This window comes from Choloepus didactylus, chromosome 5 (assembly GCF_015220235.1).
Source record: "Choloepus didactylus isolate mChoDid1 chromosome 5, mChoDid1.pri, whole genome shotgun sequence".
NCBI classification, from domain to species: domain Eukaryota; kingdom Metazoa; phylum Chordata; class Mammalia; order Pilosa; family Megalonychidae; genus Choloepus; species Choloepus didactylus.
This window is the reverse complement of record NC_051311.1, coordinates 125,876,166-125,900,044: the sequence shown is the minus strand read 5'-3', so window position 1 is coordinate 125,900,044 and position 23,879 is coordinate 125,876,166. Positions and strand designations below refer to the sequence as shown.

The 23,879-nt window shown below is 35.3% G+C and overlaps 1 protein-coding gene and 1 pseudogene across 2 annotated transcripts in view; both read right to left on the bottom strand.

Moving 5' to 3' along the window:
* Window positions 1-4,847: 4,847 nt before the first annotated feature.
* On the bottom strand, window positions 4,848-6,040 carry LOC119535143 (annotated as a pseudogene).
* A 3,373-nt stretch (window positions 6,041-9,413) lies between these two features.
* The window catches only part of BZW2 (basic leucine zipper and W2 domains 2), a 78,024-nt gene continuing 63,558 nt past the window's right edge, over window positions 9,414-23,879 (bottom strand). For both annotated transcript variants that reach the window (XM_037836835.1, XM_037836836.1), the window contains exons 8-12: window positions 20,363-20,533; window positions 18,588-18,734; window positions 16,637-16,775; window positions 10,573-10,695; window positions 9,414-9,871 (exon numbers count right to left, since the gene is read on the bottom strand). In XM_037836835.1, the coding sequence (XP_037692763.1) occupies window positions 9,843-9,871; window positions 10,573-10,695; window positions 16,637-16,775; window positions 18,588-18,734; window positions 20,363-20,533 (609 nt within the window). In that variant the 3' untranslated portion in view covers window positions 9,414-9,842. The remainder of the gene's footprint in view (window positions 9,872-10,572; window positions 10,696-16,636; window positions 16,776-18,587; window positions 18,735-20,362; window positions 20,534-23,879) is intronic.

Below are 23,879 nucleotides of genomic sequence, written 5' to 3'. Positions count from 1 at the left end.
TATTACCACAATCAATTTTAGAACATTTTCATTACTCCAAAAAGATAAAAAAAAATAAAAATAAAAAAGAACACACAAAACATCCCATACCCCCACCACCATTATTTATTTATTTAATTAATTATTTACTTATTGTCTTTATTTTATTACTTATCTACCCATACACTGGAGGAAGGGAGTGTCAGTCACAAGGTTTTCACAATCAGTCACCCAATAAAAGCTATGTAGTTATACAATCTTTATCAAGAATCAAGGCTACTGGATTATAGTTCAACAGTTTCAGGTATTTCCTTCTAACTATTCTAATACACTAAAAACTAAAAAGGAATATCTATATAATGCATAAGTACAAACTCCAGAATGACCTCTCTACTCTATTTGAAATCTCTTAGCCACTGAAACTTTATTTTGTTTCATTTCTTTTCTACCTTTTGGTCAAGAATGCATTCTCAATCCCATGATGCCAGGACCAGGTTCATCCCTGGGAGTCACGTTTCACATTGCCAGGGAGACTTACACCCCTGGGAGTCATGTCCCATGTAGAGGGGAGGGTAGACAGTTTATTTCCAGAGTTGACTTAGCGAGAGAGCAACAAAAGAGGTTCTGTGGGTGTAAATCTTAGGCATACTTATAAGCAGGCTTAGCTTCTCCTTTGCAGGAATAAGTTTCATAAGGGCAAGACTCAAGATCGAGGGCTTGGCTTATTAAACTGGGAGTCCCTAAGATGCACTGGATCTTGGGAACAATTGATCTGCCCCAAATATATTTTACCTTCCTTAGGTCAAAGATCAATCTGAGAATCTGATGAAAATGAAATTTGGCATATAGTTTAGTTTATAGGCTGACCTGTCCAGTGAGTAAATACCAAGACTTAAATGACTTGCTAATTAGGTAAACAGCTAATTAACGGCAGAGTGGTGCTTCCAAACTCAAGTTATCCATTTCCAAGATCATCTTGTCGTACTTCTCCAAATGCATAGCAGCAAAAGCAACAGCAAAACATGGGAGGAAGTACAAATATTGGAGCCACAGAAATATTGATTTAAATTTAAAAATCTATCTTGCCCATATAAAAGTGACCACTCTCCTAGAGAAGGCAAGGATGAATTTCTTTTTTGTAATGACTACAATGTGGAAAAGCATGTATCTCAAATATATCTCTGAAAAATAGATAATGTGTCTAGGAATTATCCTTTGGACCAAAAGAGAATAGTGCAACACTTGGCTCATTAAAAAAAATAATGTTCTCATATTTCATGTGGTCTTGCTAAAAGAGCTGGGTAGTATTGTTGGCAGATGGACCATGTCCACTTAATCGTATATCAGAAAGGACAACAACAAGCACAAAGAACAAAACAACTGTTTGTTCTCAGGATCCAATGAGTAGGCATAAGCAAAATAATACTGTATGCATCCATTTCAGACAGAGGTAAAACAAATCTATGCTGAAAGACCTCAGAAAAGTGATTTCCCTTGAGAAAGTTGAAGTTGGGGGGGGAGGGGACAAGAGGGTGCTTCCAGGATGTTGCTAATATTCAGTTTCTTCATTTGACTGCTGATTACATAGATGGGCTCAGTTTCTTTTCATCAAGCTATAGATGTGAATTTTCCTGTCATACATTGATAAATAGTTAAAACACACACACAAAACCAAGGTGGTGAGATTTCAAATATGCAATGACTAGTTCTAAAATGCATTTTTTTTTTTTTTTTGAAGAAGCATTGCAAGCCTGGCTATTCCACAAGTAGGTCATGGCCATCTACTGGGAAAGATCTTGAAGACTACTGTGTTTCAAAAGTGCAGAGAGTGAAAAGGAAATAGTTGCCATTAGCTTGGAGAAGGTCAGAGACACTGAACCAACTGAGTCGGGGAAGTGTTTTGGTAATGCAACACCACATTGATGTAAGTCAAATGATTCTATGGACATGTGAAGACCTTATGTGTTTCCTAACTGCTGGTTTCTTTGCTTGAAAATGATAGATTTTAATCTCCTCAAAATTTTCCTTCCCTGCAATTTTATAAATTGCAACTTCTGAAATCTCAAATTTCCAAAATTTCACATTTTGGGAAGTTAACAGTATATATTTTTCTTAATGAAATGATATGGCCTGAACCATGTCCCAAATGGGTTTAAAATGCATTCAAATGTATAAATGCAAATTTAGAAAATGAGATCACATTGTGTTAAAAAGGTTCAAATCCTTTTGACCCAATCTCCAGTCCTAGTACTATTTTTTTCTAAATAACCATAGATGAACATAAATAGTAATGTAAAATATCTTTCAATGGTTATTTTTAAAAACAAAATATTATAAAGTACATTATACAAACATAAGTAAATATATTCCATCCAAGGAATATATATGTTAAAGAATCATTATAATATATGTTAAAGAACCATGTTTTTGAAGACTAGTTATTGACATGGGAAAATATTATGAAATACTATTAATAAGTAAGAAGTAGGATATAAAACTGGTGCATAATGGACTCACTTTTTTTAAAAGAATTAAGCAAAACAATATTTGTAAAGATATAAAAATGATACAAGTGCTCACAGTAGGATAGTTTCCAAAATAAACATGTATTTATTTTTTAAATTATAAAGGTAATGCATGCTCTTTTAAAATAAATTTTTAAAATATGTAAAAGAGTCGAGAGAAAATTCTTTTCCCTTTCTTCCTGCCCAAGAGTAATTCAGAAATAATTATTATTTACAACCACAATTATTAGGGAATATTATTCCTTAGAGAATATTATTCCTTTCTTCTGTATTTATAAAAGAATATGTATACACACATAGCTTTTCTATAAAAGGAAAAAATATATTCTTTTTTGACTTGCATTTTTCCCTTCATGAATACTATGAACATCTTTTTGAGTCTATCTCAGTCTCTTTAATAGATCAAGTTCCCTGAAATGGATTGATCATAACTTACTTAACTAGTCCCCTTCTCATGGGCATTTTAGATTTACCAATTTTGTCACTAATATTGTGAGCAAGGTACATATGATTTGGGCACACTTGTGGAACAATTTCTAGAAATGGAACTGCTAGGTCAATGGATATGCTTATTTTAAATATTGACAATTATTGCCAAATTTTAATTCCAAAAGCCTATGAATTAAAGAACCTCCTTTTCCATATCACTAACATTATTGACTTTAGTAATTTGTTCCAACCCAATGAGTAAAACGTTTTTGCTTATTGTTTTAATTTGCATGTCCCTGACTACCAATAAGGTTAAACATCTTTGCATAATTGCCAATTTGCCTTGACTCTTCATATTCTTTTGCATACTTCAGTTGAATTGTTTATCTTTTATTAGTGACTTATAGAAGCTCTTTCAATTTATTGTTATTAACCCTTTGCAATTTTATAGCACATATTTCTTCCCAATCTGTTGAAGCCCTATTGATCCCACTTCCTTTAATCCTTACCCAGAGATCCCATAATCACGTGTTTGGTGTTTATCATTCATGTACGTATCTTTCAATATGGAAAAATTTTAGCCTTTTTACAGTCAGATCTGTTGACTTCTTAAAACATGTTTTTAAATTAGCGAAGTAGTAGGTTTACAGAAAAGTCATGTAAAAAACACAGCATTTCCAAATACCCCCTTATTTTGACACTTTTCATTAGCATGGTACATTTGTTACAATTGATGTAAGAATATTAATATTGTACTATTAACTAGAATACATAGTTTACATTACATGTACTTTTCCCCATATACCACCCTATTACTAACACTCTGCATTAGTGTGGTACATTTGTTATAATTCATGAAAGAACAACTTTATACTTGATTATTAACTATAGTCCATTGTTTGCTATACAGTCTTATATTTTATCATTTAATTTTTATTCTAATAACATATATACAACCTAAAATTTCCCTTTTTAACCACATTCACATATATAATTCAGTGCTGTTAATGACACGCACAATATTATGCTACCATCACCACCACCCATTTCCAAAACTTTAAAATCAAACTTAATAGAAATTCTGAACAAAGTAATCATTAGCTCTCCATTGTTTACCTCCAACCCAGCCCCCAAATAGTTGTTATTAGTGTGATAATAAAGGATTTGTCCTTTTGTATCTGGCTTATTTCATTCAGCATATCTTCAAGGTACATTGATGTTGCCTCATGTATCAGGACTTCATTCCTTTTTATGGCTGAATAATATTCCGTTGTATGAATATATCACATTTTGTTTATCCATTCATTGACTGATGGACACTTGGGTTGCTTCCATCCTTTGGAAATTGTAAATAATGCCCCTATGAACATCGGTGTACAATATCTGTTTGAGTCCCTGCTTTCAGTTCGTGTGTATTCCAGTAGAGGGATTGCTGGGTCATATGGCTAGTCTCATACTTAGCTTTCTGAGGGACTGCTAAACTGAGTTCTACAGAAGCTGCACCATTTTACATACCCAACAATGAATGAGTGTTCCTATTTCACTACATCCTCTCTAAGACTTGTAATTTTCTTTTTTTTTTTTTCAAAATAGTAGCCATTCCAGTGGGTATGAAATAGTATCTCATTATGGGTTTGAATTGCAGTTCCCTAATTGCTAGTGATGTTGAACATGTTTTCATGTGCTTTTTATTCATTTCTATATCCTCTTTGGTGAAAAGCCTATTCAAGTCTTTTGCCCATTTTTAAATTGGGCTGTTTGTCTTTATTGTTGAGTTGTAGGATTTCTTTATATATTCTGGGTATTAAACACTTATCAGATATGTGGTTTCCAAATATGTTCTCCTATGACTAGGTTGTCTTTTCATTTTTGTGATGAAGTCCTTTGATGCATGAAAGGTTTTAATTTTGATGAGATGAGGTCCCATTTATCTATTTTCCCTTCTGTTTGCTTGTGCTTTGGGTGTAAATGAAACAGAAACATTGCCTAACACAAGATCCTGAAGATGCTTCCGTACATTTTTTTCCGGGCATTTTAAAGTCCTGTTCTTATATTTAGCTCTTTGACTCATTTTTGAGTTAATTTTTGTATATGGTGTGAGAGAGGTCCTCTTTCATTCTTTTGCATATGGATATCCAGTTCTCTCCCAGCACCATTTGTTTTTTTTTTGTTTTGTTCTTTAATTTGAAAGCAATCACTGTTTATTAACTGACCAGATTATTAAAGTACTCAGAGTAAACACCTTAGTTCATCCTTCTAACAAGCCTATTGATCTGGTCTTCCCTGTTGCCAGCATCTCCCCCTTCTACAAAATGGGTGGTCTTTTTCTTCATTCCCTCCTCTGGAAGAAGATAATTTGAAGGGCCACAGGAAGTTGTTTGCTTCTTTGAAGCGTTTCCCAACAGTATAGATCTCATGAATCAGGTCCTCTGTGCAGATGATGCCATATTTACCAAGAGGTCACACAATCAGAGAGTTATCTGTCAAGGCAATCCGCTTCTTATTGATTTTGCCATAACCGCGCTTATAGATCACTTCCTTCACTGACTTCAGGTTCGGGTACCCCCATGCAATATACGGTTCCACAATGCTCAGCATGTTAACTGAGGCCTTGTTGAGCTTAACAAAGGTGCCAGTGAAGATTTGGCGAAGGTGAAGAAGTTGCAATACTTTTCGGACCTTTGGGCTCATGCCATTGATACCTCTGATCCTGATGACAAATGCCAATTTGGGTTCCGCAGGTACATAGAAGTTGCCAGCTTTTCTTGCCATTGCAGCCATTCGAATCTCAGTTCTGTACATTTGCCTATATTCCTTGTGATAGTGCTTGGCATTTTCATAGATAAGCTTCCTCCTTGCCTTTCGAAGCATCTTTTGGACAAACTTCTTTCTCAAGCACTTGATCTTCAGTTCGGCAAAATTCCTTTGCTTTTTCTTAAGGGTTTCTGGAACAGCTGGAACCTTCTTCTTCTCTTCGACACCCTCCATGGTTCCAGCCGGAAAAGAGCCAGCACCATTTGTTGAAGTGACTATTCTTTCCCAATTGACTTGGCAGCTTTGTCAAAAATCAGTTGGCTATAGGTGTGAGGGTCTATTTCTGAACTCTCAGTTCTATTCTGTTGGTCTATATGTATGTATCCTTGTGCCAGTTCCATGCTGTTTTGAACAATGTAACTTTGTAACGGGCTTCAAAGTCAGGAAGTATGAGCTCTGACCTTGTTCTTTTTCAAGATGTTTTTTGGCTCTTCAGGTCCCCTTATTCTTCCAAATAAATTTGATAAATGGCTTCCCCATTTCTTCAAAATAGAATGGAATTTTGACTGGGATTGTGTTGAATCTATAAATCTTTTTGGGTAGAATTGACCCTGGGTCTCTGTGCCTGGATGTGTGGGGTTCTTACTCTCTCATATGAATGGCTCTAGAGCCTGCCTCCACAGCCGGGGGCACGGGCTGTGCTGCTTGCAGGGACTCCCAAGCTGTGCAGGACTGAGTGAGGAGAGGTCTGGACTGGCAGGTCCAGGAGGAAAACTTCCTACCTGATTTTGGACACTTATTTTTCTTTTTCTCTGATTTAGCATTTGTGGAGTCCTTTCCAGTCTCTATCATCCTCCCAAGTTCTAAGCAAGTGGGATTTGCTCTTTTATTAGCTGATTCTGAGGGGAGATTTTTCCAGGGGATGTTTTATTTTGCTATGTTGATGACATCCACTCAGATCTGTTAACTTTTTGTTTGTTTTTGCTTTTGTGTCATGGCTTTTACCCATCCCAAGGTTCTAAAGATATTTTCTGTTTTTTTTTTTAGGACTTCATTTTTCTAACATTAGGTGAAGATTTTTTAAATCTACCTGAAAAATGTCTTTGTATTGGTAGGTGCACTATCATGATAGTCTCCAAACTGGACCCCAATCATCCCCCCCTCCTGTAATTCACACCCTTGTGCCCATCATATCAGTGTTGGTCTATGTGACCAATAGGATATGGCAGAAGTAATGACATGTCACTTCCTATATTAGGTTATCAAAGACTCTCCTGGCTCTCTCTTGTCCTCTCTCTTTGATCATTCATTCTGGGGAAGCCAGCTGCCAAGTCAAGAGGATACTCAGCCAGTTTAAATAGAGTCCCCTGTGGTGAAGAACTGAAGTCTCTGGCCAAATGTTGGCAAGGAACTGACACCTGCTAACAATCCCATAAGTCAGCGTGAAAGCAGATCTTCCAGTTTTCTGACTATAGTCCCAACCAACAGCTTGACTGCAGTTCATGAGCAACCCTGAGCTGGAATTCATAGAGCTGAGCTGCTCTTGGACACCTTACCCACAGAAACTGTGACATAATTTAGGATCTTTTATGTAGCAATAGATAACCAGTTTAACTACTTTTATTATTCGGACAAATGTTATTTAAAAAAACAAAACAAAACAGGGACACTTGTCTTTCAGAGAACGAAAGTGCTTTGGTCTGGGATTATTATTAAGTCCTTGATGTTCCAGCATTTTTCCATGCTTGCTTATCTTAAAATCACTATTTCAAGTTCTTTTGGCAAAAAATACTACGTGCTGGAAAATGTTAAGTATTTTTTATTCTAGAATTGCTAGTTCTAGATTAGAAAACAGATTTTTCAGAAGTTTATACAATAGAAATGCTAGTTTAAAAAACATTCTTGCTTGAACTGTAGAAATTTAAATTCTAAATTATATATATATATATATGGAATCGACAAGAGAATACAAGAAAAAAAAAGTATCGGTATAAACTCTGAAAATAGGACTCGTAGTTCCTTCTTAACAACTCTGTGCTTTTCTGGGTCTGTTTTGTCACCTTAGAAATAGTGGGCAAAGTCAAATATCCTCTAAGGTGTGGCCTTCAAACTTTTTACTCATGTTCCTCCAAAATAAAGTGAAAACCTTCTTACAAATTTAAAAGTTGACAAATAAAATTTTTATAAGCTGAATGTAATTTTCAATATTTTATCTATAAATATTGTCAACATTTTAGAGATACAGATTTAACTTATTCAATTTATGCAACATGTCTGTCATGTATCCTAATTGGCAAAGTCAGCACTTTTCAAATTAGTTGGTCGAATTTATTTTTCAATGAAAAATTTTAAGTTTTTCAATTCAAATATACACATTAATTCTCACCCTATACTGTGACTACCATTTAACTTTGTAATTCTAATTTTCGGACAGATGAGGAGGAGGATATATAGATAGATAATTGGGGAGTTCCCATAATGGATGGGCTAAAAGAAATCAGTTCCCTTCAGTTTCCTGCTTCTCTCAAGGGACTATCCACAGCAATACATTCTAGAATTGTTCATTTGTTTGGTACCATGCGGCTGTCAACCCTAGGCCAATGTACCACATTGGGACAAATGAGCTAATACTTTCTTTTATAAAGTAGAAGAGCAATTGTAAAAGGGCTGGCTAGAAAAGAAAGCCAGCATATTTGAGAGGCATAGCTCAAGTTTAGGAAAGAGTATATATGGAAGCTGAAGATACAGAAACTGGTTTTCTTAAAAACTCTCTGTGCTTCTGTATCCCCTGGAAACTCTACATCCGGGGGTATGCTCCTCACTCTGAGGCATTGTAAAGCTCTTTATTCTAGGATTTTGTCATTTTTGGCCAGTTATCCTATCCTCATTATTTCCTGTGGAATGAAAATAACATTCTCACATAGACATGATTCTTGAAGACATCTATTCAAAGTAATATTTCTCTGTCCATTGATGGGACAGAGCACTTAATAGTGCTCTAACATCATTGGAAGAAAAGCATTTCTCAAGGCTAAGTTTTTAGAAGATGGAGGAATCCATCCTGTTACAGATTCAACGATGTGGTGAAGTCATAGACAAAAGATTTCTTTTTCCTTTCTGAAGACAAAAAAAAAGAAATCTTTTGATACAAGATGATGACCCAACAATGAAAAAGGAAGTTTTCATATACTTACCTTGGTGAGTGAAGTTTCTAATAAATCTTCCTTTTGTTTCAACTCTAACTCAGAGAAAATGCTTGCCTTCTTGGAGGCAAGAAGCAATAGGGTGGCCCCTTAAGTTTTTCAGGAGTTAAAAGACTTATGCAATAAAACTATGAGCTTTCCCAAGCTGTCAGATGTTTTATATTGCTACTATTGAGAACTGGAAAATTTCTTTTAGCTCTCCTTTAGATTGGGAGGAAATAGAGCTGAGGGAAAGACTACATTTACATGTTTAGCAATGTAACTTCATGGTATTTACATGGTTAGCAATGTAACTTCAAGGTATTCATGCTAATTGCATGAATTGAGTTAATTTCCATTTGTGTACTAAGATAATTGTGCAATTTATTACTTATTATATTAAAGGAACAGAGTATATTTTAGATAAGAAATATGACTATTCAACATTTTAAGTGGAAAAAAGTGTATAACACAACACTTAAATGACAGTTGTTTAAGAAGTCATGTACAGTAAAGAAATCAAAACTCCAAGAATATAAGCCCAGATTTTTAAAAAGCCATTTATTTTAAAAAACTGGTTTGTCAAATCACATACACAAGCAGATACACAACTACCAAAGTGGCCCTGTAATAGACACCAGTGGGGCGTTCACCACACAGTACCTGAAAAATACAGCTAAAAAAGGAGTCTGTTGAGTATTTAATTTTCAGATTCCTATTTGACTCCTGTTGAATGGCTTTAAGTTAGCATATAGTGAGTGAGAGGTAGAGTCCCAAGTATAATATCTGATGCCTCAGGGCTCCATTAAAAACAAAACAAAAGCAAAAACCATCTCCCCCTCTGCACAAGGGAAGCCTATCCTATTAATTTTTTCCTTTGTGAAAACAGAAGTCAAGTTTCTCTTCCCAAATGGTTCAGCATTCCCAGTCAAAAGTGTTGTGATAACCTAGGTGTTGTGCTTTGTTCAGCCACCTAATTTTCTTCACCTTCCGATTCAGATTCTAGGAGAGAAGAAACAGTGAAGTATAAGGCATTTTTTCTCCCCAGACTGCTTTAAACAAGCTCATAAAAGCGTTTCAAATAGTAATTAAAACGAATGTTTTCTCCCTCTTTCAAACTTTGAAACATGTACCCTAGACATCCACTTACTAGGTAAGACAATTAGATATGAGGGCAGATGGGAAAATTTTGCTCCTTTTTGCATTTTAATGAATTTGCCTTCCTAAAAATGCAACATGCACATATATATTAGAAAATATAATATTTCTTATTCTTTTGGATCACCTAAGTTAAACTTTAAATTCTTAGTTGGATTCACTCTCATCAGTTATTATGCTTCCATCTTGTGCCCTGTTTTACCAGTCAACTAGTAAAAGGGGCTACAGAAATCTATATATCCCATAAAATGTGATTAAGCCAAATGTAGGTTTTCTCCTTCACATCTACTGATTATTTCTTCCTCTTTTTTATCTCAATTAGATTGGATAATTTCAGAGTTATATTTTTTACCGTGTAGAAATTTTTAGTGCCTTGATTTCAGAGATGGGTTTTTAAGATGGAGGCAAAATGTCTGATACAGAAGATACCTCAAGAATGTTAGTTTTAGGAAAGCAAGAAAAACTCTGTGAAACAGGTAGATATCTTAAATGTAATAAGAAATCATTTGCTAAATGTCTTCCAAAATTGTTAAATCAAATCATACCTTCTTCTGCATTCTGTAACCATTCAACAAATTTCTTCATCTGGTCAAGAAAAACACTTTTGCCTTTCGCAACATGTGCTTCTTTGTACCATTTCAATATTGCTTCTTCACTCAGGACGTCAGCTGCAAATTCAAACCAAAGACTTCAAAGTCAATACCTAAAGGCCACGTTTTAGACAATTTCAAGGCTTATAGTTTATAAGAAAACATTCTTTTTAATTATTAAGTTTTAATATCAAGGAAACCCATATCTAAAACTTATCAGAAGATAGAGACCATGCTTATTTCCCTGTAGCAGAGTGGCATCTTTTAACAGTTAACTAAGTAAATGCCTTTTAGTATGATGATAATATAAACCTCACAAGGTACGGTATAATTCAAGCCTATAGGTCACTCCTGGGACATGGAAATCTCTTACAGTGCTATTCTGCTGGTAGAAAATGAGGTAATTTTGTAACTTTGCAAATGAACCAGCAATTCCAAATTGCAGAACACTCCGTGTCCTGCCAAGTGCAACCATCCCTTGATTAAGCAACATCCTCAAATCACTGGTCTCTTAAGGAGATTTTCTTTTTTTAGGAGAAAAGGGCAAAAGAAAAAAAATGAAGTTGATAGGATTCAATAATGATATTAACAGAGCTTCCCTGATGTGTCATGGGATCAATACACATATAACGTACCTTCTACACTTTATCTACCCACTGGAAATCATTTATTTATTTTCCCAAAGCATAATATCCTAAATCACAAGAGGGCATGTACTACATAAATAGAAAAACAGAAAGATATTAGATAGATTTTTCTAAGAAAAACTGTTTCTAAGAAAAACTTACTGATTATCCAAAACTCTCAATTACACAAATATTAGTTGATGCCCTCAAGTTACTATTGATTTAGAATTTTTAATGTTAAGAATAGGAAAGGGAATGTGAAAATAACAACCTACATACCCTGCCAATGTTCTACTGAGTTGTCTTTTGGATTTGAGAGTGGGAAATTAGATGGCAAACAGGTAAAAAAGGAATTATTGTTGCCCCCAAAGCCACTATGAATGCTGATAAATCATGGGATGTTGATAAATCACTCTAATTATGTATTTGCAGTGAAAATATAATTTTGACTTATAAAAGAGAAATTATGTACTACTGTCTTCAAAGAAAACATCACTGGCTTTTCTATAACAAAAAAATTAGTTTCTCAGTTTTAAAAAAATTAATAACTGGCTCTCAGAAAAAGCACCTGGATTAAATTAAACAAACTGAACTACTAAAAATGGACACAATTAGTTTTACAAAATATAAGAAAGTTTCTTTTGTTAGATTTTTATCATTAAAATACTACATTTTGCAAAGGAATGAGCCCTGGATTTATTTGTTTGCAAGGACTGGATACTAAAGTTGTAATCAGGAGTCCTTTAGGAATACTCTTAGCTTCTAGTCCTCCAGCTTCTTTTGTTTCCAATGCTACCCTCTATACTCAGAATGATGAGAAAACTTAGCCCCCACATGTCATTAAAGCCCAACTTTCACAAAGGTGAGGAGCAGGTAGTTTATGGCCTGTGGCAACTGTGAGATGAAGAAGTGACTTTTAATTGTGCAAGACTGCTTCATGTGATTTTTTAAAGAACACAACACTAATTAGCTGAAGTATGGATTGTAAAAGTCCCTTTTATATAATTTGTGAATTTCCTTTCAATAAAACATTCCAAATCTCTGTGTTTCTGGGCTAAAAGCTTGCAATTTAGATCAGTAATTTCCAAATCACTTTGATCATACACCCCATTAGTAAAATAATTTTGAGCATGTACACCCACCATATGTGAACTATTACTATTGTTTTAAAACAAAAAATTAGAACTTTTTAAAATGTAAAGGGAAATTCTACATTTTATCCACACCACAATGAATTGGGCACGATATAAAGCACACTTAGGAAAACTGATGAGGATTGCAGTCTAGTGCTACTATTTGCTGAGGTTTTCCTTCTAAAGGTGGAGAGCTCATCTGCATGTTTTATTGCCCCAGGGAGGCTGAAAGAGGCCATGCGACTATTTAAATGCTTGTCAATGACAGTGCTTGTGAAAAGGACACTGAGTGATAGGTAAAAACTATCAAATGCATTGCTCACTGAAAATCAGAAAAACTGCATGCACTCGCCAAGTTGAGTTCTTTGTAGTTAAGAACCCAATTTAGTAATACATACTTGTTGCATTAATGTAACGACCAAATTTCTGGTACCAGCGAATAAATAATCTAATGCAGAAGGGACAGAAGCACTGATACAGGGTAATTTATGCAGCAAAGCATGAATATAAAAAAGTTTAAGAAACTAAACTTCTGTTTAGTTTCTTGAGGAATGAAGGGGGGAGTTTTTTCCCCCATTAATGAATAGGGAGAGGTGTTAACTACAATTTGGAGAGCACTAATTTTTTGTTGGGCTCTTCCAGAAATGACTAGTTGGGATATAGAATATAAGTAAAAGTACAGCAAAAAAGGAAGACATTCTACAATTGCACTTAGATAAGCACTCCTTCAGACTAGAATACATTTTTCTCCTTTAATCTATTTGGCTGATTTCTTCAAAGCCTCTGGTGAAATACTGTCATTCCTTGAAAGCCTTCCCTTTTCTCCTTCCAAATTAGCTTCAATTCTGAGTTTGGTGCCCATTCTCTGTCTTCCTTCTGTTCACTCTCTGTATGAGGCTTATCTTAGCAATCGACATGGTGACGGTGACTATAATCCTTAGTTTTCTTCCACACTCTGAAATTCAGGAAGTCAGGGGCTATGTTGTTCATCATCTCACTTCCAGCATTTAACATAAAACCTTCCATACAGTATGCATTTAATAAATGTATAATGGACAAATTCATTCATTTGATGAGAAAAATTATTCTCAAATTGTAGAGTTCCAATTTAAAATTTGGATTGTTATGAGGATCAAAGAGACAATATTGTAAATCTGTTTTGTAAATTTCAAAATTTTAGATAATGTTAGTTATTATTTAGGTATTTAAGTCTAAAACTATGTCACTTGGAACTCAGGAAATTCAGTATTTTTATTAGCAACGTCACATAGGGATACAAGTCAAAAATAATTTACCCTAAGAATGCTGGGAATATATGTTGAAGACACTCACCTTTTTCTAGAAAGAGAATAAAAAACCCCTCTTAGAAAAATTTAAAACAATGGACAGAATTTAACCAAAGAAATTTCTGCACACAAAATCCATTACAGAGATACTGGTAACTATTTGAGAAGGCAGTATATCTTTCAGACCTTCATGCTGTGAATATGGTATTTATCTTCAGGACAAAAGGAAGAGAAATTATTTTAATAAGTGCTAATGTGATATTTGACAGTTAGTGATGAATTAACTATTTTTCCTTACTGCCTTAGAAATATAAAAATCTAGAATATAACATAGAAAGTGAGTCTTCACTAGTGATCAATCATCACTATTTTCTTTCATTTCTGAAAAGCAGTATATTCAGTTTATTCATTTTTATTCCACTGTTATTTACTAAAAAGATTTTAAAATTCTTTTAACAATGGTTTTCAACTGAGTAATTAGGTTTGTTGAAGGGGACACAAGTTTCTGCTATCCTCAAGTTCTGGAAATACAGGGAAGGTGTAAAGGGCATGTGTGTGTGCGAGAGAGATTAAAAGGGGAAAGGAGCAATGGTTTCCATTAAATTTTTAAAAAACTTGATGTAAGGAGCAAAACTTTGCTTACAATAAATAAAAGGAATCATCATCACTAGATAAAAAGAAGCAAAAAGATACTTATTGATATTTGTAAAATGTGTATGTGAACATGGATTTGATGGTAAGTGTAACCTTGAACAGGTAACTGTAAACTTTATTGTACATGTTACTGTAGTTCACATAATTTGTTGCTTCTATTGTTCAATGTCTGGCCAGAAACAACACTCAGAGCATCACATGGAAGCTTGTTAGAAATGCAAATCTTTGGGCCCTTTCCTGGACCTATGGAATCAGAATCCCTCAGGAATTTGTTTTAACAAGTTCTCCAGGTGATCCTTATGCATGCTAAAGTTAGAAAGGGAATGCTGTAAAGCACACTGTTCATCCAATTCCCAGGCCTATAAAATACAGAACAGCATCCAAATTCTTATAATAGCAAATCCAATATCTCCTGTTGCACAAGTGTTTATTGGACAAAACAAGACTAAAGAAAAAACCACCATTAAAAAAAAAGAGAAAGTAAATATTAATATTCTTAATAGTTGTATGGAAAAATTGTTCCTCTAGGATTTAATTTTCTCAAGAGAAAACATGATTATTTCTTTTAGAAAAATAGACCATTTTTGGAAAATTATGAAATTACCTAGAAAATGACATTTAGTTTTAAAATATCAGTGATATAGTTTAGATTTCCATTTTAACAACTTTTTTAATTTCATTTCAATATTAACTAAGCCAGAATAATACTGATATTGACACTTAACTTTCCAGTGTTTCCCTGGGTCTGCTCATACTTGCCACAAATCAAACTAACAGGATTATTTAAAAGTTGATTACCTAATCAATCAGTGACCTAAGGAAGAGCTAATGCCTATTTTTTAAAACTTTCTTTGGTAACCATTTCTATTTCAGTCACTGTTTCTTAGCATTTGGGACTGTTAGTAAATAGTTTGCTAGTTTCCAGTTGTGGAAAAAAATTGACCACAAACAACCACAAAGCAAATGTGACAGTGTCCCACAGAACTCCCTACCGATCTTACAAATTTTTTTTAATTTTAATTTTTTTCCCGAAGTTTTGTTTTTAATAAAAAATCATCCCACTCCTAAGTTGTGTGCTTTCTTTTTAACCTATTTTTCCTTTAAATTGTCTGCACTTCCCCTACATTTTCCTTAGTGCAACAAACAATGCAATCAAAGAAAGAAAAACCAGGGTCCACTCCTGCCCCAAACACTGAAGAGGGGCTAATGCAGACAGAATGGGCATCGGCTGGGTGGACTCTGCTTCTCATTCTTTGCTGCCAGGTGGGCTGGCCATATGACCAGCAGGTTTGGTTCTGGTGGGTCCCCTTGGGTATCATTTGGTGAGCTCTAGTTTTAGGACACTGCTATGCCATGACCACCACTGAGAACACCAAACTCAAATCTGGCCAGAGAAAAACACAATTACTGAACTCCAAATGGGACTTGGCTGTCATCACATTCTCCTGCTAATACAAAATTTTTATATTCCCAATGCCCAAATTATCATCCAAACATAGATAAATTTTAATAATATGTATTAAATAAAAAAGGAACATTCGGCATTTTCCACCAAATATGACCTGTATTAATTTATACTTCAATTTGACATTATGCCATTTGTACAATTACTTCAAAATAAGCATGTTACAAGTATTCAAAATGTATGATTTCTAAATTGCTCCTTTTTTCCCTCATAAAATTAAGTAAGCCCAGACCAAAAAACAACAGTTCAGGATCATTTTAATTTGCTGTAGGTAAGAGATTGAGATCAGTTAAAATCCTAATAACATTCGTCTATTAACGACAGTGAGGTTGTCATGGCAACCTATTCCCTTTTAAATACAGTAAATGTAAAAATCTAAAAACAGCTATTTCCTTGGAAAATAGAACAGGTGGGCAAAATAACTACAAAGGAAGAAGACCAATTATTTCAGTAATTTTTAAGTCAACTTTTTGGCACCAGGAATGCTCTGAGAACTCTATATAGTATTCTGATAGTCATCATTATAAGACATAATCCACACAATTCAAAAAGAGTTTCAATCACTTTAAGGAATTACCTCCTTTCACCACCCTGCAAAAAGAGCACTCAGTTTATCACTATAGTTTTCTGGCAACTCCCACAAATGAGAAGTGCCCAGGGGCCTGATTGGGATGATGCCTGAGGGCACTCATATAGCCTTTGCACCTCTCTCCCTAACTGAACCTCAGTGAAATTTGGAATGATTACTATCTCTGCAGTCCCCCCCATAAATAGGGCCCCCTGTCCCCCTCTGCACCCCTCAAAGTGCTTCAACAAGAAATATAAGCATAATGCTGGAAAACCATGGATGCGTACCTTTATAAAAGAGAACCACAATCTTCTGAAAGGCTTTCATGAAATGGATGTTGTCGTAACAGTATTCCTGAACCTTCTGGAGGAGGATCAGCTCTGACTGACCTTGGGAGCTGAACACAGCCAGTAGGGGAGCGTATTGCTAGGACAGAAAGGGGTAAAGGCCATTACTTGCAAGGGAGGATCAGAGCTGACATCACTGGAATCATAATAGTATCTGGAGGTTTGCTTATAAAACAGTCACTTCTAGGCTCATCTACCTAGTATAATACTTTATCCAATCAGACTGAATTATCCCAGCATCTCATCAAACTTCTCTCACTGTACCCACTAAAAAGAGACCAAATATGAGATTCTAACTACACCAAAGACAATCGCTGCTGTAACTAGTATTTAGGTCTAATGGATATTGTGAAAATGAGGTAAAGAGTGAGGTTCTTTGGGAGCTGCTGTGATACTTTCAGTATTGAGGTGTGACTTTGCTGTTAGAACTAAGTGGGAGGCTAGTTCCCCAGACATCCCAGATGCCCTTATGGCTGTGTTCATATAGTTCCCTTGGCCCCAAATGCCTTTTGTTTCCAGTCTCTGATGACTTACCCATTGTTCTCTCTAAGACCTGCACAGTTCAACACTCATCTCCTCCATGGAGCCTGCCCTCACCACTAACTTAACCTGCCCAGTTTACTACTGCAGTGATTTCATAAACACTGAGAGTTTGAGTCATGTTGTTTGTTTTTCCTACCCAGTTTTTGCATTTGCCTTGACTGCCCATTCAAGTGTAAATTCTGAAGGTAGCATCTAAGTTTTCCACTTGTCTTAATATAGTTTTATAGGCAGAAGGCAATTAATAAAAGCAAAAACCTACTTTGATGTACAAAAATATGTAATTTACATGATTAGTTGAATTTTTTTCCCTACCACTCAGATATGTTTCAAATTGTAATGTAAAAAATTGCAGTTTACTTAAAAAAAAAGTTCACTAAGAATTTCTGTCATATGGAACAGAAAGAAAGCTAATAGCGACACCATCCTTTGCTATAACTTTTTTTTTTCATTTGATACTTTTTTTTTTATTAAATTCAGTTTTATTGAAATACATTCACACACCATACAATCATCCATGATATACAATCCACTGTCCACAGTATGATAACATAGTTATGCGTTCATCACCACAATCTATCTCTGAACATTTTCCTTACGTCAGAAAGAACCAGAACAAGAATAAAAAATAAAAGTGAAAAAGAAACACCCAAATCATCCCCCATCCCACCCCATTTGTCCTTTAGTTTTTATCCCCATTCCTCCACTCATCCATACACTAGATAAAGGGGGTGTGATCCACAAGGTCTTCACAATCACACTGTCACCCCTTGTAATCTACATTATTATACAATTGTCTTCAGGAGTCCAGACTGCTGGGTTGGAGTTTGGTAGTTTCAAGTATTTACTTCTAGCTATTCCAATACATTAAAGCCTAAGAGGTGTTATCTATATAGTGCATAAGAATGTCCACCAGAGTGACCTCTCGACTCCATTTGGAATCTCTCAGCCACTGAAACTATTTCGTCTCATTTTGCATCCCCCTTTTGGTCAAGAAGATACTCTCAGTCCCACGATGCCAGGTCCACATTCATCCCCAGAAGTCATACTCTGCGTTGCCAGGGAGATTTACACCCCTGGGAGTCGGGTCCCACGTAGGGGGGAGACTTTGCTATAACTTTTAAGACTGTGTACAACTAATCTGTGGATTTTCTGAAAAAAAATTTTCAGCATTTAAACCTAGATATTTCCTAAGTTCTTATGCCTGAACATTTTGGGCAGCAGCAAATTTGAAAAGAAAAAAGTTAGGAAATATATATTTGCTCTAATTGCAGTAAGAATCCATTTGTCATACTCTTAAGAGCTGTGGTTGGCCTGACAGCTGAGACAGTTCCTCATTATGACGCTTTACCTTCAGGTGCTTAAGGGCTTGCTCTGCAACAAGTTCCTCCTTTTTGTTCCATTCAACAGCATTCATTATACAGGTCCACAGAAGACCAATCACTGCTGTTTCAGGAAGATCATTCCTCTTCATTTCTTCTTTGACATAGAGCACCATCTAGAACGCATGGAGAAAGGGGTCAGAGAGTGACAGGCAGATGGAGAGCTCCCGACTCAGTAAAATGTTCAGGGCAGATAAATATTCTCTTTGGTTCTTCCCTTCCTGGTATGTATTCTCAGATTGCCAGAGGGAAGGAAAACAATGATTTTGTTCTCAGAGCAAATTTATTTTTAGTCTAAAAATTAGGCTCAGTTCTGGCCAGGAGCCGCTGGGTAACATGGAATAAGAAAGAATTCTTGTTTCCTAGCAGTTACACTTTTACATGCAGAACTCCTTTGGGTCCAGCAGAGTAGAGAGATTTGAATCAGTGTGACATTTTTAGGCTTGAAGAAAGCAACAGAACTGTGAATTTTTACTTCCCTCCCTCAACTTCAGAAATCCTGATGGGTATCTTAGGTTTGTTCAAGTTCATTCTCTATAATCCATGCTTTAGTTGTCACTTCTGATGACCTTCCAACCTCATCTCAGTGAAAAGTTAAATTATAAATAAATAGTAAAATATAAAAGCATTAAAAAAATTTAATTCATATCACTCCAGCAACATTCAGCAGATGTCCCCTTTATAATTATGTTTAAAAAAGGCAAATTTATTCCCAAATCTGCTAGTATGGAATATAAGTTTGCCCAACTATATTCTAAACTAAAAAAAAACATATTTTATACCAAATATGTTTGGAATGTTTTTTCCTATTGAAACAAGATCTCACACAGAACTTAGGTCCTTAGAAGTGATTAAAAAAAAAAAAAGGAACATACTGTATCTCAAGTAATCACTTCATAATTAGTACAACTTTCTTTTTTTTTTCCTTTACTTCTTGGTGAAAGATATATTGCTTCCCTGATTGTTTTCCTGGGTTGCAGAAAAATGTCAGCAGTGAGCTAAATAGCCTTCAAGAGCAGAAGTTGCTGTGCTGTCCCAGCTCTGATGTTGGCCATGGGAAGCTTCAAATAAAGGGGACATCTCTGTGCGTCTAAAAGTATCAAAATGTTTTGTTGTTTTTTAACATGAGAGTGAAGAATATTTGTTCCTCCAACACCTCCATCTGCTGGATAGCATCACTTGTGAGTTCTCCAGTTTAAACTATGCAAGTTACCTTGCAAGGGCTTAGAGCCCAGGAGGGAGGGTGGCGAAGGTCAAGGACTCGGAGTGAGTGGCAAAAGGAAAGGAAAGCACTCTTCATTTTAATTTTTAGACTGTCATGTAAACTTTTTACTAAAATGCAGGAAAATGCCCTACATAATCATACCCAGGTTTCACAAAATACTCTGCCCATTTCAAACACTAATGAAATGCTTAACCATGTCAAATAATCTGCAACAAAGTAGAAAAACATCATACAGTGAGGGTACACTGATAATGGATGGATAACCCTATTTGAGACATGAAATATTTGATAATCATAGCAGCCTGGTAAAATAAATCATTTGTGTGGAGACAGCCATTAATTTCTAGAACACCAGAGAATACAATAAAGTAGAGGCTTCTGAATCAACACTTTGAAATTGAGCTAATCTAAGGAGTCAAGGAGAACGAACAATAAACTCCAGGGAGGTCTTTAGGGATAGAGCGTGTGCTGTCCTCTCGCCTGTGTGTTTTGCAGTGATATCCACTCGGGATCTCCCACCTCCTTGATCGGGCATTCCTGAGAAAGGCGCTCCTGAAGCTCCTTCTGGAGTTCCTTCCTGGTGCCCAGGGACTGCTGGACTCGGAGGAAGTCAGAAAGCTCCTTCAGACCTGCATCCGTGAAATATTTTGCAAAATGATCCACGCTCTGTCTGTTAACTGGAAAGAGTTCCTGAAAGAGAAAAGGAAAAAGAAACTGCTAAATAGACGGTTATATGACAAACTATACAAATTTCAGCAAGTATAAAGGACAAAGCTTTCATATTAAAATTGCATTTAGAATTTCTCATATTCGGAAGAAAAGCACAAGGACTGATTTTCAAAGGAATAAATCTCTCATTTTTAATTCAGTATTTGCTAAGCATCCTCTAAAATTATGTAGTGCTGTAAAGAAAGAGAAAAAAAAAAGCTAAGCAACTTAGATAAACATTTTTAAACCATTATTTCTTTTTATTTTACTTTAATCAAGTACAGCATGTATAAATACAGAACTAAATTTGCTACATTATATGTAAATATCACAATAATAACCTTGATATTTGGATTGTTTTAATTGATAGGAAAAAAATGGAAATTAGATAATTGTACTGTTCCCATAGCTATGAGTTAATAGATAAAAAGCAGTTTAATATTGAAACAATTTGAGATATTGTTAGAAAAACAACATTGACTATTATCATCTCAAGAACCTCTATTCATATTCTGAGAAAATGCCACTATTATTCTAAAATACTAGTTCAGGAGTTAGAATTCTGTGGAATCTGTTAATGACACGATTCTCAATTCAGTTTACAGCAGTGATCTAAACAAATCCACCTAAATCCACCCTACCAACTCCTCAGTTTATTACATAATTCTGATAGAAGACAAAAAAAAGAGCAATGTTCTATGGCTGCTCACATATTTTTACCTCACTTTTATTTCACCCTACACAGCTTGGCAGAGTCTCAGTAACACTTGCTCATGTTTTAATCCTGTGTGAGTTCAACACCAACTAGGAAATAAGGCAATTTTCATACCTCCCACATTTTTCGGACTGCTGCAGTCTAAAAATAGATTCAAGCTTTTATGTTGGTTACATTTGCATATATATGGCCAAAGGTTATGTGGCTCCAATTAGTCTCAAGAGAAAGAGCTGTAATGACCACCATATGCAGAGACATAACTAAAGGGCTTCTATGTCGTGACTCTAATGTTAATTTTTTATACATTATCATCCCATAATTTCACTTCTCGAGCTATGAGTTTCAAAATGTCAGAATAGAGTTGGTGGGAGCAGCTTTCAAACATGCATATATGTTAAAGCAAATGTTTCAGAACACACTGCAATTTTGTTGCTCACTTTTGTGCTATCACTTCACTATCATATTTGTACTAGCTCTTTCAAATTTGAGGGGCAGGGAACTAAATTTTACTGAGTTTCTTCTATGAACCAAGATGTGCTAGGCACTTTCCTCATAACAACTATGTAAAGCAGAAACTTTTCTAGATGTTAACCAAGTCTCAAGAAGGTTAAGCAGCTTGACCCAAATTATACAGCCCAATATATGTAGGGACAGAGCTGTGTGGTTCCAAAGTCAACACTCACTCCACCACTCCGTGCTAACGGTCAATATTCTGTTTACGAAGATTCAGACTGCAAGGTCTGATCTAAAGTTAAGTAAAGAGAAACAGGTCATCAAACATATTGCTTGTGGTTTGGGAACTAAATCCAAAGTCCTTATGGATGAAACATAATATATTGAAAATTACTATTCAGGTTAAACTGAGGTGGAGTCAGTCTAAATCATACCATGACCTTCTCTGGCTTGCTACATGGTTTGCATTTGTTAATGCAATCCCTATTCTGGCTCAAGCCTCCATCATTTCTCCCCTCGATTATGTTCTCCCTGCTTCTGTCCTTGGTCCCTGGTCTACTCTCAATGCAACAGCCATAGTGATCTTGTTAAAACTGAAGTCACATTATACAGAACTTTGCAGAGTATCCTCCAAAAGCTTCCCATCTTGCTCAGAGTAAAAGCCACAGATGATACGGACCCTGCCACCTCTATGGGCTGATCTTCTACACATTCCCTCTTATCCACTCTCCTCTTCTTGTCTCTAGCATGCCATGCATGCCCCACCTCAAGGCCCTCGCATTTGCTGTTCCCTTTGGCTAGAACACGCTTCCTCCAGATACCTATGGGGCTCACTTTCTCATCTCCTTCAAGTTTTTACACAAATGTCACCTCATTAGAGACTTCTTTCCTTACAACTGAAAACTGCATCCCACACTCTGACACTTCCCTGCTTGATTTTTTTCTCCCATTGCACTTTCCTATATGTATACTATATATTTTGCTTTATTTAATTTATTGCCTGCTCCCATGCTGCAGAAAGTACACCCCATAAGGGCAAGTGTCTGTTCGGTTCCTTTTTATCTCCCCAGCTCCTAGAAAAGAGTCAGGCACATAATACAATCTATAAATTTGCTGAATAAATGAAGATAGCAATTTTTCTCATTTCTTGATTGCTATGCCCTCTTCCAGTGAAAGGGGATGGTTTCTTTTTTTTTTTAGTCATTAATGCACTTTTATTTTTTTTTTTAATTCAGTTTTATTGAAATATATTCACAAACCATACAGTCATCCATGGTATACAATCAACTGTTCACAGTATGATCATATAGTTATGCGTTCATCACCACAATCTATTTCTGAACATTTTCCTTACATCAGAAAGAATCAGAATAAGGATAAAAAATAAAAGTGAAAAGAGAATACCCAAACCATCCCCCCATCCCACCCTATTTGTCATTTAGTTTTTACTCCCATTTTTCTACTGATTTTTTTTCAATTTTTTAACTTTGTTTATCAAAAAATTAAAAACAAACAGGCAAACAACAACCAAAAAAACCCCACAACATTTCAAACAAAGCAATGGATTAAGGAAAACAAATAACCTAAAATAACTACTTTGCTTCCAATATGTTCCTACCATACCCCAAGAAAATTAATAAACCATGTCCAAACAGAGGAGTAAGAAAAACAAATAATCTAAAATAACTACATTGCTTCCAACATGTTCCTACCATACCCCAAGAAAATTAACAACCCCTAAGAAAACAAAGGAATAAGAGAAAAAAAAACCCTAAAATAACTCTATTGCTTCCAACATGATCTTACTATATCCAAGAAAGTTTACAAACCATAATCATTCCTGAGCATTCCCATAACATTGAGATTACCCTCCATAGTTTATCTGTTCTTATTAGATTATCATTCCCCCTCCACTAATTGGTATCTCTAGGTCCCCTACATTCTACAGTATAAAACATTGTACATTTTTCACAGAATTCACATTAGTGGTAACATACAATATCTCTCTTTTTGTGCCTGGCTTATTTTGCTCAGCATTATGTCTTTTTTTTTTTTTTTTTTTTTTTTAAATCTTCATTTTATTGAGATATATTCATATACCACGCAGTCATACAAAACAAATCGTACTTTCGATTGTTCACAGTACCATTACATAGTTGT